General features: G+C 37.1%; 3 protein-coding genes across 3 annotated transcripts; 1 reads left to right on the top strand and 2 right to left on the bottom strand.

The window, feature by feature from the left end:
* Positions 1-459: 459 nt before the first annotated feature.
* LOC128743359 (uncharacterized) lies at positions 460-1,783 on the bottom strand. Its single transcript, XM_053839914.1, has 2 exons — positions 1,298-1,783; positions 460-1,241 (listed from the first exon to the last, which is right to left on the bottom strand). Exons 1-2 carry the CDS (start codon positions 1,624-1,626, stop codon positions 809-811), a joined length of 762 nt encoding a protein of 253 aa, XP_053695889.1. The 5' UTR covers positions 1,627-1,783; the 3' UTR covers positions 460-808.
* Positions 1,784-11,832: 10,049 nt separating this feature from the next.
* LOC128742123 (prefoldin subunit 1) lies at positions 11,833-12,626 on the top strand. The gene is made up of 2 exons (XM_053838346.1): positions 11,833-12,077; positions 12,135-12,626. Exons 1-2 carry the CDS (start codon positions 12,057-12,059, stop codon positions 12,513-12,515), a joined length of 402 nt encoding a protein of 133 aa, XP_053694321.1. The 5' UTR covers positions 11,833-12,056; the 3' UTR covers positions 12,516-12,626.
* LOC128742122 (protein-lysine N-methyltransferase CG9154) lies at positions 12,563-13,992 on the bottom strand. Its single transcript, XM_053838345.1, has 3 exons — positions 13,599-13,992; positions 13,380-13,542; positions 12,563-12,965 (listed from the first exon to the last, which is right to left on the bottom strand). Exons 1-3 carry the CDS (start codon positions 13,731-13,733, stop codon positions 12,601-12,603), a joined length of 663 nt encoding a protein of 220 aa, XP_053694320.1. The 5' UTR covers positions 13,734-13,992; the 3' UTR covers positions 12,563-12,600.
* Positions 13,993-18,068: the final 4,076 nt, after the last annotated feature.

Here is an 18,068-nt window from a genome sequence, read left to right as displayed (position 1 = left end):
AAAGTTGCTCGTATCCCGGCTGGTACCACGAGGCGGTAGGAATAGGAGTTGCTGAATAAGAGGCTATGAACCACTGTAGGGTCTATTTTATGCCTACACGTGCACAAAGTACCGACGGTACGCATTATTCAGACGTTTACCAGCCACACTAGATAAGTATACTAGATATTATCTTGTACTGTATTATATTAAAATCGATTTTACCAGATTAAACTGCAAAGCACTGTAAATGCAAAATTAGACTATTACTTATTACAGTGGTATTTTTGCAAACTAAAAAAGTAAGTTGTATGTTGCAAACAAAATATTAAACGATCACAATAAACATTTCTTGGGCGCATTTGATACTAGTAAATACACAAACAAATTCCTTCAAAATGTCAAAACTGATCCGAGTATATATAAAGTATATTCAAAGAAACGAAACAAGTTTGAATAATCTTCAACCATGCAGGTCTATTATATTTAAAAACTAATCTTATGACTAAAAAAATATAGCAATGGACATTCCCTGGTGTTTTGATAAAAAGTGATTCACTAATTATTAAAGGCACTAGATTTTTGTTCGTTATCAGTCGGCACTGTCAGTTGCACATGTGGTATACAATAATCAGCATGTTTAATGGAATGGTAATACCAGTTTCATTTGATAAGTAGGTATGATTTAAATTGATCATGAACATTTACAAATGTCTTAAACATCGGTTACGTGCGGAGGGAATTTTAAAGTGTGTACTATTTTGAATTATATCCAATTAAGCATGACATATAGGTTAATTAAAAGTTCACAATACGAAGATTTTCAATGTTAAACTCGTACGCGGCGACTTGCTCTAGCACGTTGGGCTGCAACAACTACTGTCCAAATCCAAAGAGCGATGCAAGTCCACGAGCATATAAGTCCGATGATCAGTGCGGCGGCTGTGTTTATTCTACCCTCGCGGCGACGATCCCAGGATACATCCTGGTGCAAATAATCCATAAAATCGAAAACTGATGCGCAGGACAATCTTCCTTGGATGGCCGCTACAAGAGGTCCACTAGCTTGCATATGCTTAATTAACTCATTGCGATACTGTTTGCAGCTATATAAAAATCCATTTAAATACATTGCGGCGTGAACCAGTGTGAAGAGAGCCATGAAACTACCGATAATACTGACTGGGATCCAGTAGTAGGGGCTTATATCATCTTCCTCAGTAACATCAGTCTTAGTTGTCATTACAATAACTTCTCCAGATCTAAAATTTCTAAATCAATCAAACTATAAAAAATAGATTTAAATAATATACCGTACCTTTGTCGAACCGTAGCCGTTGAAGTATTACCCCTAGGTTTTCCGCAGCAGACACGAAATACATGATAAATACCGAAAATGGCGCAGAACAATATTGGCAGTACAAGTCCATAGGTAGCCCAGTGACAATAGGCAACATGGCCACCCGTGAAGTAAGTTGGTGTCGAAAGGCCATTGAGAATACATCCGCAATTGGTTTCTACACAGGTATCAAGCACGTATCTCCAGTGATGCCATGCCACAGCGGTCGATATGCAACAGATAAACGATAATGCACCGATAAGAGGATACAGATACGCCAGTCGTTTCTCACTTCTATATTCGTTCATGTTGAATCACTACCGATTACATTCGAAATTTTAAGGCACTTAAGTTCAAACTACTGATTTGTGCGTAGTACAAATTCAAAGTTTTATGCACTATATGTACAAAAAACTATCAACGCATTGAACTGGGCGTGTGCTACTTGCAATTATACGAATCAAAACAAAAATGAAGCTTCTCTCGAAGACTTACACGCGCATAGAACTGACGGTAATTTGCCTTTATGAGCGACGCCACGGTTACGCGTATGTCGGACGCGCTTACTTACACCGAGACAGGTACCTCCTTTTCTACGTTACATAAATGTCTGGTTTAGTGGTTTCTCGTCTGAAAAGTATTCGTGTTGCGTTCGTGTATCATTCTCACCTGTGCATTCATTCACCCGTAATTTGCGATGGTGGATCGTGGTACCAATTCAAGAGGTAGATTTCGATACCCATACCATAACGAGCAATAAAAGCATAATTAGCACCAAATCATTTGGAGAGGCTCTTGTTCCTTGCACGACACATAATCGTTCTAATTCTAAATTGAATGAAAAATAAATCTTATGCATAAAGTCGATAAAACCACAGAATAAAGACTTGTATCAAAGAATTGGACGAGTTGGACACCGTAATATGGAAGTTGATTAAAAACTTTTAATTTTTGGCTTTTAGTCTATATCTATGGAGTTAATTGAATGGTTATAAAAAGTAATGCAAGCTTACAAATTACCCGAAATCGTTTCTTATCTACTACAATTTTATTGATACTACAGCCAGATTATTCTTTTAAACATTTTTCGGCTTTATTAACGTAGGACTACGTCTTATGGCAAGGTTTGGGACAGCGGGGTGGTGTGGCTGTCAAATCACAAACATTGTCCCACTCATCGGTTTTGGTACCTTTGGTACTGGGACCTACTTAAAGGTTGATTCGTTTCAAAACAACTGAAACTAATTAGAAGGCAGTTAAACACAGCCTTTTAGTTGTAATTTAACTATTATTAGCTGTTATTTTTGATACGCTGGCTGGTTCCAAATTGTCACCATCCATAGATGTTCAGCCAGCAAAATTTTGACAATTTCACACCCCTGGTTTGGGATAGGTTGTCATTCCGAAAAATAAAAAAACGCAAGCATCACTACAATATGAAAGATTAAAAAAAAGAGATTTATAATTGGTGCTTCGCAGCCAGAGAAATTTGTATTTATGTACATGTACTATCTTTCTTTAAACAAATTTTCAACTTTTGAGCATATCTCAAAAACTATTCTACTTTAACTTTTTCTGACCTCATTTTCGGATTCAGCGGTCAATTTTACATGAAAAATCACCTTCAGCTTACTGAGTTCATGAATGCTGTTAACTAGTGTATTGAAACATGTCAAGCTGCGCATAATCATATTTAATACAATAATCTGTGGGCTGGTCATTCATTACTATTTCAACCTTTATGATGCACACAAGCGATTTTTAAAAGAAATCTCTATGTCTCAACGGTTGCGGGTATTGCACTAATGAACCCCCGTCCACGCATTTTCAAAGCCACTATTGCATTCAATGAAGAATTTATTGTGAATATTTCGGTCTTCTCTTTTAAACATGCACTTAAACAATGGCACTCACAGATTCTTATAAATATACCTATGCCAAAAATCCAGTTTACATTAATCTTTGATCTAATGATCTGATATAGTCCTACGTCACCCTTTCGTACAACTCTTAGGGCTGTATACCTTGTAGTTTTTATACGAAATTTCTATGTGCAAAATTACAAAACTAATTCGAACTCAATTAACGTACATCGAAATTAAAGAATTGAGCTAAATAAAAATTGCAAGATGTTTTTTCGGACAAATGAAAATAGTCTGCTGGGTAGGGTTGCCTAATCTAATTATGGGATGAGCCGTTTAGCGTGTTAGATCACATGTAATGAATGGGTATGAATCAAGGTGGTATAAATCCGTTTCAAACTTTAAGCTAAGCAAAACAATAAAAGTTGGCAGCTATTTCGATTTATTATGAAAATTTAAGGAAATAATTGTTCCTCAGAAATTTAAAAAATTTTTATGACAAATGACATAACGATGAATTGAGCAACGCAGCATCGTTGTAATATTTGCTTTTATTCGACCTACTTGCAGCCAACTTTTGATATTCAGGAAAATTTCGAGTTCTACCTGGTGGAAAATTTAGTAACTCAAAAAAAAGTATAAACATTGGAAATAAAACGTAGTGTTGGTGCAGATTCATTTTACGGGCGCGAGAAATCAATCAAAATATACCTTTTCTTGGCAAAGATTACCGCAACAGGAAAATGGCAGGTAATAAAACTTATCCACTATCAGTTTTTATGTTTTTAACATTGTTTTCCTGTATTCACATTATTAAATTAAAGTTTTAATTTTTTGCAGAAGCGCAAGATCCGGAATTGAAAGCAGTGTTTATCACTCTTGGTGAAATTATGGATTACATCGGTGGATCCATGAGACCTTTACGTGAGGGACAGCGAGTGTTCTCATCTGGACACATTGTGTGCCTAGGATACACGAAGCAGCAAGGAACCATACTGGAAATTTTAGCTTACGTTTTGCAAAGCTCGCATCTGGGTGATATTCCGCACGAAATAATTCTTAATATTGGATCCAACTATCGACAATGGACTTTAAACTGTACTTGTAAAGCAGGAACTGCCAGATGTAAACACATTGTTGCCTGTTTACTTCATCTCAGTCAGGTAGTACAAATATTTTAATACGTAGTAAGTATTAAAACTAAATCAACTTTTTTAATTTTAGCTTCAGATTTGCGGAGTACATTACATGCACCGACTCTCGGCAAGCATGGGGAGTGAGTAAAGCAGAAAAAACAAATATCTGGGGTGCTAAACCACTTTCTCAACTTTGCTGTGTGCGTAAACATGCAAGTTTACCCGAATGTAATAATTCTAAAAGAGAACAAATTCTTGAAGAAGCATTTGCCCGTATTCTAGAAGGTAACAATTGCAGTAGAAATGTAAAATATTTAAAATTTATTGTATCTATTTTTATAGCTTCTCCAGGATCATCTGTTAATGGACATACTGAAGGACGCGAACTCAGTATGCCAAAACCGGAGATAAGTCCTGCTGATAGACTCGAGGTTAATTGCAGTGTTTCGATATTCTTAACACGAAGTCAACTGAGGCAATTATTTACTGAAAACCAACATTCACATATCTTGGAATATGTGAACGACGGTTGATTCTTAATTTGCGATGCTACCGTGTTTGATTGGTATACATTCTCCCATTTTCATCATGTACGTGTACTTTTTGGTCCTCTAGGATGTTTTTCTGTACGTTCGTCAACGTGAAGTGCATTTTTGGTGCGCACACAATCAATTTTGCTGACAAATGTTAAATTTGTTTGGTTGGCACCTGTTAGCACAACGAATTGGTAATTCTATTATCTGCGGTAACGTTCCGGGAGTCCTTCAAATGTCCATGCCTGGATTACATTACTTATCCAGAGCACTAGCACTGAAGAATTGCCTCCAAGAAACATCACTTGAATCCAGAAAATGATAAAAGAAGCAAGAACAAACCGGAAAGTCGCAGAGCACCACGAGCAAAAAATGAATTTTGATTAGTTATTTTTAAATAATAATTACCTAAATCAACCTACCAGCCCGAATGAGGTTGCTGATTGATACAAGAGAAGAAGCATTTGCCCGTATTCTAGAAGGTAACAATTGCAGTAGAAATGTAAAATATTTAAAATTTATTGTATCATTTTTATAGCTTCTCCAGGATCATCTGTTAATGGACATACTGAAGGACGCGAACTCAGTATGCCAAAACCGGGGATAAGTCCTGCTGATAGACTCGAGGTTAATTGCAGTATTTCGATATTCTTAACACGAAGTCAACTGAGGCAATTATTTACTGAAAACCAACATTCACATATCTTGGAATCTTTTGATTGTTTGAACGAAAGACAGAAGGAGTTCTATAAGAAGCATGTGTTTAAAGATATTAATTCAATAATCGCCATTTGTGATGATACCAAAAATCAGTCAAACAACGCTTGGAAACTTCACCGTTCGATTCGAATAACTGCAAGCACCAGCTACGATCTGTTCACTTATAGTTTCAAGGTTTCAATGCTTCCCCAGACTGGACAAAAAAAGTTCAAAAATACATTTCACCTAAAACTACAATGACAAAAGCGATGAAATATGGAAAGCTGACAGAAGATCTAGCATTCAACTGCTATCGATTAAAGCGCAACCCTTTAATTAAAAAATGTGGATTTGCAGTGAGCTTAAGTAACACGTGGATTGGGGCGAGTCCAGATGGCGTGGATGCTGCTGCAAAGCTTATATTAGAGATTAAATGTCCAATAGCAGGGGAGAGCTTGAACTTGGACCAGATTCTTAGTAACTGTAGAGCTACTAAAAACTATATACGCAATCAAGGATCAATCTATTCTTTGAATCGAAAGCATAAATATTTTGCACAGGTTCAACTTAACATGTATGTTCTAAATTGTAATAGTTGTGATTTCATTATATACTCTAAATTTGAAGATGACTTTATTTTGATTGAAATCGAATATGATGCTGAGTATACCATTCAACTTCTGAACAGATTAAAAAACGTTTATTTCAATCAAGTGCTTGGACATATCGTTGGAACAGCTAAAGGTAATGAACTGACCAATAACAATGGCAGCACAATGATAGATTCGGACTATTAATGAAAAAGATGTTTAATTTAGTTTTAAAACAATGTAACTATCATTTTTTTTACAGTAACAGTATCAGTATGATAAAATAAAATAACAATTTAAAACTTGTCATTGCGTAGTACCGGAGGGGATAAATTTACAAGTGCACAAATTACAGTCATTATTTCGTCGACTATCCCAAGAGAAGAGGCATCCAACGTAGACTTAAGAATTCCAAAAATCTTAATTCTTTGTATAACCCTTTCGACTCGGATACACATCCGAGCCTTAGCCACTTTTTCGTTTAGTGCTGCATCTTCCGGATTATGCTGATCACCACGTAAGAATGGCGGTATATGCACACGAATTCCATGCTGCGAGCATTCTTGTTCAATATTGAAGCCTTTGTCTACCATTAATTCATCACAATATGGATCGAAAAGTGTCAACACATCTTTTTGGTTAAAAATCAATTTATCAGATGCTTTCCCTCCGAATGCTTGGCTTACAAAACTAATTAAACCCGCTGGTGTTACACCGATAAGAAAATTGGCTGTTCTTGTACCTTTATAGTTTGAATAGCATGCTATATACAACAATTTAGGCATTTTGGCGTTGCCATCGGGATTTCCGTGCAATCCAACACACATCTCACGTTGTGAATTTTTTCTCTAAAACATAAAGGAATATTGCGCCTAATCTCATCACGTTCAATCAAAAAAATATAAACGTATATGCTATAGAGCTTTCTGACAGCTCAAGCACCCACACTAGCGACCACGAAATACGCGTGTATATACATGATGTTTACCTCATTTTGGGGAACAGCTGATGCTGGAGGAAAAAACCGAAAAATGGCGATTACTAGTTGTGTTTCTCCGTTTGCCACACTGCAGAGCACATATTTCGCTCAAATTTTCCATCCTGTTTCAATCTATAGACCAAATCATCATACCGTCAATTGACAGATAGTGGCGCCCTTGTTTACATTTCGGAAAATTTTCCTTTTCGTTTATAGCGAATATAGCGTGTGTTTTAACATTTTACAGGCATAATGGCGTTTTAAATTCAGTCATAATGCTGTTTAAACAACAAACTTGCCGTTTAACAGCTGAAACATTTTTATTCTCTGCGGTCTGTTTGTAAAAAAGGGCGCCAGTATCTGCCAGATGACGTCACCTTGATTTGGTCTATAGACCAAATCATTATACCGTCAATTGACAGATACTGACGCCCTTGTTTACGTTTTGGAAAATTTTCCTTTTCGTTTATAGCGAATGTAGCGAGTGTTTTAACAGTTTACAGGCATATTGGCTTTTAAATTTAGTCCTAATGCTGGTTAAACTCGGTTTAAACAACAAACTTGCCGTTTAAACAGGTGAAACTTTTTTGGACTCTGCGGTCTGTTTGTAAACAAGGGCGCCAGTATCTGCCAGATGACGTCTCCTTGATTTGGTCTATACTCTGTATTATAGTTACTATATATATAGTTCGGCGGATAGAAAATCGGGAGCCAAATAAACGTCAAAAGCGGAGCCAAAAGCTTTTCAAAACCCAAAATGCAGGAGTAATGTTAAAAAAACACACTTTATTTTCATAGAACTAGTCATTTTCAACATCCGCCAGTGATTATTTTGCGTAAAAACCTGCACATTTCACCATAATTTCAAATTTAATTTCATAAATCAGGGATGCCCATTCGCCTGGTTTTCTATCCGCCGAACTATATATATATAGTAACTATACTCTGTATAAGAGCATTGCATATAGATTGCATACTTTTGGGATGACATGTCGCCACTCTGTATTATAGTTACTATATATATCACGGGAATGACACTTCCAATACCAACCTGTACAAAAAAACGTAGCCAACATAGAGCGGGCCCAAGCTGACAGCTTCATAGATGGGCTCAAGCTGACAACCGAGTCGGATGTGTAAATTCAAGAACAACATTTCAATAGGGCCCAAGAGCAAAATGTAAAAAAACTGGTTTTTTGGTTAAACTTTAAGCTCTTGTTAGTATCTATAATAATATTAAACATCATAGTTATTTGAAAACTATATGTGCCTTAAAAATAAAATTTTAAAAAAGCCTTATGAACAATTGGCAACCATGTTTTCAATTTTGTGCTTTGGCCCTTCTACAAGAAAAAGCCTAAAGCCAGTTTGTGTGTGGTTTTGCATTCGGCCCTTTTTTGTAAGAAATTTCACGCACAGCGGGGAGCCGGCGAGTGGTCAATGGTCAATTAACGGTAAACAAGTATAAAAACAGTTTTGTTCGAGAATTTCAAAAAGGTATGTCGTGTTGTTTACGATGCCGACAACGAAATCAAGGTAAAGTTTGTTAGATACATACCACGGTATAGTTTAGCTAAATAAATTTTTCGTCTCAGCTACACACCAACAATTTACATACTATCAACCGGGCAATCTTGTTCCTAGTGTTCAAATATTGGCAGAAGTACGTTTGCAGTTTTCCGGAGTTGCCCGTTCATCGATCTGTGAAAAGCTTAGTTATTCCGAACAGTCGGATCTTGCGGATGATTGCCGTCGTTGCTTAACAAAGCCAACCAGCAGCAGCACATCAAGTCATCAACATGTATGGAACCAACACGGTGGGTAAAGGGTTTGGTCGGTTGCTTACGAAAACGAAAATAACCAGATTTACGATTTCTTTTTAGAAATGATGGACGGGATTTATGAAATGCCGATATCCGGTACGTGATTTGCGTTCTAATGTACTCACCTACGATTAGGATTGGGCTTATCTACGACTAGCAAAAATATACATTCCTGGACTGGAATAACCGCATTCTTATTTGTTTATCGTCTGTAGTAAATTACAGGTTAATGAAGGTTTATTAACATAATGATTTCTTTCAATTTTACCGATAAATCGTAAACTTTATAGGCTAGAAAGCTTTTATTCGATTTTATTAAATTGCAAATTGGAAAACTGGCAAGCTAATTGCAGAATTGCATCCACCATATCAAATTTGACTTCCGAAATCTGTATCATAACAGTATCGCCAAAACAGTATAAAGTGCCTTTATGTAGCTAGGTGGACTAGGAACGGAGCGTCTTTGTTCACCAATTACAGTTCTTTGTTTTTTTCTATGAATGTTACAGCAACAGCGCGGTGACTTTGGCAGCAAGTACTTTGACGTCCAATGACCTTTTCAGCGCTAAGCATTTCGTTTATTTTTTGCGCTGACGCACAGTATGGAAGCTTGCAAAACGTCTTCGTTCAACTCGACTATTTTCTTCAGGCGTCAATCGGTGCCTGGAGAGCATTTAGTTCCTGTTGTAGTTCGGTATGTTTCAATGCTTTCAATTCTTCTGACCCAGTTAACACAGATCTTCGATAACTTTGGCAATAGTCATGGCAGATTTATTGGTACAACGGTACAACTAGGGAACAACGCTGATTGGTGTTCCTGAACAAAAACTTTTAACAAATGTAAAACTTTTTCCGTACCTGCGGTATCGTTTACGGCGTCCCGCGGTAGGTTCAAAGCAAATATTTGTTCTACCGGATACCACGCAAGCATAACCGTGCCCAAAGCGAGCAAAACAATACCACAAATCCGAGCGGTTTTTGGAATACTGAGGGCTTGTGGCATTTTCACCGACAAATTCCGGTTGCGTGCTGTTCGAACCACAGTATAGGCAGGAACGCTCGCTGGACGTCCTCATATAGGCTAAAAGAACGAATATTATGAGTCTTTACAGCCAAACGAACAGAACAGAAGCTTATGCTATGTAGTTATTTGTAGTGTTCGACATCGGAACGAAAATTGAAGTCCGGGTTCCGGTCCTGTCCGGTTAAAAGGCAGCACGAACTTTGTTATTCCGACTATAAAGACTAATAATCCGGGCCGATTTGGCTCTGTTCAGCTTCCGGAACTGGAACAGAGCCAAATCGGACCGGAATAAAGTCGGAATAAGAAAATTCGTGCCGAATTTTACCGGACCGGACCGGAACCCGGACCTCAATTTTCGTTCCGATGTCGAACACTAGTTATTTGTAACAATTTCTACGATATAAAGAAAATTCACATTGCACTCGTAATCCGTTACACAACCTCGTTTAACCGTTTAACAATACATACTGCTTCTATAAATATTTATTTAACGTAAATTTCCATATTTGGACATACTAAACTTATCTTTTAGGTATTTGCCACTGTTTTTGGAGATTTTTATTAAAAACAAAAATGGGCCAAATGCAAAACAATGAATGAAAACGGCCTCAACAGCGAAGTCATATCACCAATGACAGAAAACAAAAGCCTCATGTCAAAAGCCCCAACAACAATCGATAGTCAAATCGGCCTTATGAAAAGGGCCCTTCGCTGAAAATGTTTTGAATATGGCCTAATGCATATTTTTGCAAATTTCGCAACAATACAATGTTTTGATTTCTCGTTGTTACATTACACAATAAACTGTTGTTGTTTTACAGCGATATACGACAATTGTTTTAAAATATAACAATCTGTATGAAATAAGGAATTAAAAAAAGATGCATACATTTCATCATCAGTTTTCTCGAAACTGTCAATTTGGACTTCGGCCTATTTGAAATGTTGCTCTTGAATTGTTAAATTTTGTTAGTTTTAGTTTGATTTTAGCCAAGGTTTTAGCGTCACATGGCTAATGCCAGGCAGGCGAAATTGATGCGAAACAAAAGAAGTTGTGAAAATGGTTAGTTAAATTCGTTTTGTGAAATCGCTTTGCGTTTGCCGCCTTTTTCATGTGAGCAACGAAAATGTGACGTCATATCAGCCCCCTGATATATATAGTTCGGCGGATAGAAAACCAGGCGAATTGGCATCCCTGATTTATGAAATTAAATTTGAAATTATGGTGAAATGTGCAGGTTTTTACGAGAAATAATCACTGGCGGGTGTTGAAAATGACTAGTTCTATGAAAATAAAGTGTGTTTTTTTAACATTACTCCTGCATTTTGGATTTTGAAAAGCTTTTGGCTCCGCTTTTGACGTTTATTTGGCTCCCGATTTTCTATCCGCCGAACTATATATATAGTAACTATAGTTTCAGATCCTGCTCACACTTACACGATATACCCTAGTGAACTGTCAGTGTTTCGACGCAAAGAAAAAATGAAGAAAAATTTTCTCTGTTTCTCTACACGTAAAGCATGACAATACAATAAATACATCAGCAATTGGCCTTGCCAGCGTTGAAAGAGATTTCGTAGGCTGCTCGCACTTACAGGAAATCTCGTGCCGAACTGTCAACGCGTGAGTGTTGACAAAAGCAAAAATACTTCCCTTTCTTTTTTTCTCACGCAAAACCCTGAACAATATCAGCAACGCTGGCAAGGCCAATTGGCCTTGCCAGCGTTGAAAGAGATTTCGTAGGCTGCTCGCACTTACAGGAAATCTCGTGCCGAACTGTCAACGCGTGAGTGTTGACAAAAGCAAAAATACTTCCCTTTCTTTTTTTCTCACGCAAAACCCTGAACAATATCAGCAACGCTGGCAAGGCCAATAGCATCGTGTATGCACATAGCGGATATTCCATATTCAGTGCCGTTCGTCGCGGATATCGTGGTAAAAGAGCGAATACAGTGATCTTCATATAAGGCCAAAACTAAAATCTGATCATCTGGACTTGCTTTAACATCTGCGTAATTTTACCAGTATATTTTCAACATAAATTAACATTTTTGCACCCGAAGAGAGCATATTATTGCAACTAGCTATAAAATGGATTTGGAGTTGAAAAAGGTTAGATATAAAGCCGATTACCAATATATCAATTACCTAGTATTCTATTTGTTTAAGGCCTTTACCGAAATGCAAGTAAACAAAATTGAATCAACCAAAAAAATTCGATTATTAGATATGAAGACCGACAATTTGAAAGTCTCGAAGCAACGTGTGGAATTAACAAATAAAGAAGTGTCTCAGTTACAACCAGATACCAAAGTTTACGCCTCGGTCGGCAGAATGTTCGTGCTGTCCGATGTCCTCTCACTGACCGATGAAATGCAAAAGAAACAAAACAATTTCGAAGAAATGATCAATCAGTACGAGAAAAATAAAGAGTTCTTGTTAAAAAACTTAAAAGAACAAGAAGACAGTCTACGAGAGCTAGTACAGCAGAAGCGATCAGAATCTACTTCTAAAGAAAATGGTACCGATTCCAAGAAAGATGAAAATTAGGTTTGAACAAAACTTTATGCATAAGGAAATGTTTCGGATTACAAAACGTGTAAAATTTAATTAATGCATTTCATTCTCAATAAAATTATGGTACTTTAGCTAGTATTTCATCCAGATCAAAGTTTGCATACGATATGAACTCATTACCTAAATTTCGTTCGTGGTGTGGTTCAAATTTACAAATATTTAGATCTAAGTATTTGAAAGCCCAATCGCACACAGCATGTCCGGAACAAAGGATAATTTTGCAGTCAACATTAGCTATTTTCTTTATTACCGTAGAAACTTTTTGAATGCATTCTTCGGATAGGAACGGCGGATCTGCGATCACGAGATCAAATGCATGCCGAAATTCGTCCATGTAATCATCGTTAATTGCCTTGTTGTAATCAAAATGGATAAAATCCGCACCAATTGCTTCAAAGCGTTGATCAAATTCGAACAAGGTCACTGCAGAAAACATATTTGGGTTATCGTTATATGCATCGTATTTTCGATTCAATACGTTTCAAATAAGTCGTGACCGGTCTAAAACGCAATGCATTAAGATTAACTTAAAATTTTAAACTATACCTATCGATTTAGATATTGAGGCTTGGCGAGGTGCCAATTTTAATTTTCTGGCATTTCGATTCGAATAACGTGAGAGTTTCATGACAAACCTTCGCGGCATGTAACTATATTCGCCTTTCAACGAATTGAATGTGAATAACATCGTAGCGAATTTTGTCTTCTCAAAATTGGCCTATCTTGGTCTCACAAAATAGGCTCCAAATCACTTCGCCAATTTTCATATGAATTTTTAATAGTAAATTTGATACATAACGTAAAAATGAGTAAATACTATGTGTGCAATTAGCTTACCGTCTTTATTGATGGCTTTAACGTGGTTATACAGCGAGGGACATGAAAGCAATGCTACACGAGGTTCTGTTTTTGGTACTCCCAAAGATTGGCGTCGAAAATAATTGACGACAGAGGCTAATTTTTCTTTAGTGTCCGTGTCGTACCAAAATTGACTCAGTTGCTGTAAATAGAGATAATCATATTTTATCGTAGATGATTCAGTATACATTGCCATACCCAATTTTCCTGAATATCATCCGCAGAATGTTCTTTCATCTGCTCTGCCTTTTGGTGCAAGTTCCTTTCTTTTAAGAACTGTTGTAGAATTAGCATGGTGTCAGCAGGTAGGCTACAATCATCATCGCTATCCATTCTGAATTGTTATTTTACATTCAAATGCTATTCACAAAAGCACACATAAAACACTTGTCCAATATCAAGCTAATTCTAAGTACCAAGTAATAAACAATATAGTGACAATAGTACTATCAGGCATATGTCGTATATGTTATGCCTGTACCGCCTGTTCCTGTACGATCTACGATGTGATGTACCTGAAGGCTGAAGTACGTTCACGTTCACGTTAGATCAGCGGGGTGCTATCCGTATCTTAACGAACGGTGTTTGACAGTCCACTTAACGAAGGGCGCTATTTCAAAAAATGCAAGAAATAGCGCCCGTCTGACAGGTAGATTTGCTGCCAACCTTTGTCGAGATGTGCTGAGATGTTGGCAACAAAAACATGGCACCCATCGCAAGCCCCTGCGTTAGATAGCTGTGAACTAGAAATACTCACAGTAAGAGATACGCGGAATCTAAAGCCAACAATTTGGCATCAGTGTACAAAAACTGCCAGCAATTGCTGCGGAGCAAAATGCTGTAGCAGTGTGACTTGATTGTTTTGAACATGATGAGCTTCAATTTTTTTTTATTTACATCAATTTAGCACAATGGAGCGATATATCTTTCAACCTAATCAGTGTAAAATGCATTGCAAAGCTTTATACACACTGTATCCGAGTATGATATTCAAGGTGCGTGACAATAGCTTAAGTAGATTTCATAACATATTTCAATACTTGTTAATCAAACATTTAAGCAAACGTGCGTGTTCGATTGGCTCCCTTTTGACAATTCTCGCTGCTTACCTCTGAGTATTGCTGATTGCAAGGAAAATTGTACCATCCAAAGTGCGATATGACTCATAAAAATGCTATTTTATTTTAAATCGTTTCGGTATCTTCGGCGCACTTTTTCGTTACATTCCAAGCAATAAGTGCGCCGAAGAGACCGAAACGATTTACACTGTAAAAAATCCACACGTTGTCATGAAGTAGATTCCACTTAGATCTGTGCTATAGGATGAACCACTTCATTATAAAGTGGAATACACTTGAAATTCAATCAATATGGCACACCAGCATTTCATAAACCAAACATTAAGATTTCGCGTGTCATCCATTTGACAATCAAAGAGCAAAACACTAAGACTTCATGTGTCTTCCATTTGATAATCAAAAGGCAAAACACTAAGATTTTACGTGTTATCTATTTGAATATTATATAGGCTATCATTAGATTTCAAATGCTTGTTGTTTGATATTCAATGCATAGTTTATAAGGAGCACGTGTTTTATAATTTGGATTTCGTATGATATTTTGTATAAAAGCCAAATGCAATCAATTGATTTTTATGGTGTTACATATGATAATCAAAAGCAGCATTTTGAAAAATAATAAGATGGTATAGGGTAGATGCTCCAGTAGTGGTGGTATATTAGTGGTGGAAGCTCGAAATATTCCATTAATTTTGCAGATTTGAAAGTTTGATGCTTACCAAATGATACTGGTACTGGTAGTTCAATACTTATCAAATTTGTACCAAAATATGCAAAAATAATGGATTATTTCGAGTCTACACCACTACTGGTACTACCACAACTACTGGAGCATCTACCCTACAGATTTTATTTTTAACAATGCGATCTTTATTAAAACTTTTTTAGCTTAGGTAACTTTCAATTTAAAGACTTTACTAAATTAAGCTATTTATAAATTAAATTCGTCATACCTATCTAAAGTATATCATATTACTGTAGTTAAGTACCGTGATTGACAGATTATCGAAATATTTGAAGTTTTTTGAAATACTATTTCAATCACTTTATCGCTACTTAGGCTTATCTGAAGTGTATTGCAAGTATGTTTTTACTTGTGATATATAATGTAATTAAGTTTATAAATTATTTAACTTGCTTGTTTAGCCTTGAATTGAGGTAAAAATCAATAACTATTATATGTATGCCTTAGTTGTTAATCGTGACATCGAAGTCGGACACAAATCTGCTACCGGTAATCGGTAAAGTTTTTGGAGCTCGGATGTATCGTGGCGTAAGTGAAAGCTAGTACTAAATCCTTTAGGGCTCCATCGGTTTTGTTTCAATAATCTGTTTGGTTTTCCTGCATCAGCTACTTTCAGAAATTCGTACCGGATTAGAACCATTGCCTACACATTCTGCCGTATTAGCAGCCATCGGTGACCAGAATTGCAGTGTAGGATCCATGCCGGTTCTTTCCTCACCGGTGAATTTTGGACGGATATGGGATTAAGGTGTAGTAAACTTTCAATACCTACAAAACAAGTAAAAATAAAATTACTTTACATTAAAATGATTCACTTGCAATTCAATCCCACCTGCTGCGTCCACTAGAGATCACCACGAGCACTCTAACCAATTCGTCCCACACTCGTCCAGCCCGCAACTCGAGCTCAGCCATGGAGCTCGCTGTCTTGAAGCTTCACATTATTGGAGGACTCAGGCCAATTTCTGCCCAAGAATAAATTATACATGCAGGCGCTTGTTTTACAATCAAGTTTAAGTTATCCAGTATTTTCCGCTGCATATGGGCAATTTGACTACTGCTATTATGGTGGTGATGGTGGTTGTGATAATTTTTATTTTTGTTATCATTGTCGTTCGACCGTTTGATCTCATTCCAAACCGGCACCCTGGAGATATCAATTTGCAAAGGAGTGGAGTCGTTACTATCCGTACTATCACTATGTTGGTGGGGTTGATCGTCTGCGAGTTTTCGGTCCATGCTGAATGACATCCTTCACAGCAGGCAAGTTTGAGAAAAGATTTTGTTTCACCTTTAGGCATTTCATCATGAGAACCATTTGTTCGCTGTTTCTGTTTTTGGTTGCTGCAGCCATTGCACCACTCGGCTTTCCGAATATCGTTATAGCAGTGTGTGTTGGTCGCGCCTTCTACGAATGCGTTCAGCATTTACCAGTGACGTAGCCTAAAACAATAGAAATATATCGACTATTTTGGTTTTGGTGTAAATACCACTTTCTTACCTTGTAAAAAATAAAATAACAGCTAGACCTTTTCCTTTCCCAGACGCTTACAGATACCGTCGTAATACTCATGTCATAAATTGTCTTCTGGCTCTTGATATACGTGGGAATACTCCTGCTCTCATCTAAGTTTGGATTCGTACTGATATCTGTTAGGAAATAGATTATGAAAATAAAACCAAAAAAGATATATGTAACAATATTTATACTTGCCCTCGTCAATCCCGCTGCTAACAATTTTCGTTCCGCGCACAACAAAAACAAACTATCACTTTTCGCCATATTTGATAATTCTGTTAGAATAGCACCGTCATGAGCCATACATGTTCAATTGAAGTGGTTCACACTTCAGTACCGTATGCACTTACATATAGCACAAAGTCAAATGGTGAAACATTTCAATGTTCGGTGTTGCCCATATGGAAATCAAGCTAATGACATTTGGTTTACATAGCATATATGCCACATAGAATGTTAATGGCAAATCACTCGAAACTAACGTGGATTCCATTTGAAATGTGTATGGATGGACGAGTGACAGTGAAGTGAATACAGCCATTGATTTTCAAGTGTGAATAGCATTTGAATCGAGCGTGCAAATTTTTTACAATGAAGTGTAAACACATTTGTTTATTTAGTGCCTTGCACATCGAAATCATAAACCAGTCACTTGAAATGGCAAGTGCTAAAAACATTCGAAAATGATGTGGATTCCATTTGGAATTTGTAGGGATTTACAAGTGAAATTGAAATGCTCTCCGTTATCGACTTTCAAGTGTAGGTGGCATTTGGATCGACTGTGCTGTTTTTTTACAGTGTAAGCTAAAATAGCAATTTTAAGAGCGATTTCGCATTTATTGATTGAATAATTTTTCTTGCAATTAGCAATATTTCTAATTCAGTCCGTTCTGTCCAACCCATCGACATCTCTGTAACGAGCTGCAGTGAACGTCAGCGACAACATGTCCTGGGCTCAAAATTTGACAGCGGGCCCAAATCAGACTGCTGGCAGTTGAGTGAAACGCCGTGCTGACATGCTATCTCATTTTCGCACGCACGAGATGTTGGCAGCGAAAACATGGTTGCCTGCCGATGGGGTGGTTCTGCCCTTACAATCTTCTTCTGCAAACTTGGTTTGGGACGTTCACACTTTGGTAGACCTGGGGTCACATTGCGATTCTCGTTTCGAGTGATTTTGGTTCGTTTCGACCACGTTAAACGAATGGGCGAAACGAACCAAAATCACTCGAAACGAGAATTGCAATGTCACCCCTGATTTCACCAACATGCTCAACTAACCCGGTTTGTGGACGGTGCATTTTCCGCATTATTCAAGCATCTTT

The sequence above is a fragment of the Sabethes cyaneus genome, chromosome 3, assembly GCF_943734655.1.
Source record: "Sabethes cyaneus chromosome 3, idSabCyanKW18_F2, whole genome shotgun sequence".
Taxonomy (NCBI): Eukaryota; Metazoa; Arthropoda; class Insecta; order Diptera; family Culicidae; genus Sabethes; species Sabethes cyaneus.
Note: the sequence above shows the minus strand (reverse complement) of the source record. Positions and strands in the feature narration are given on the sequence as shown.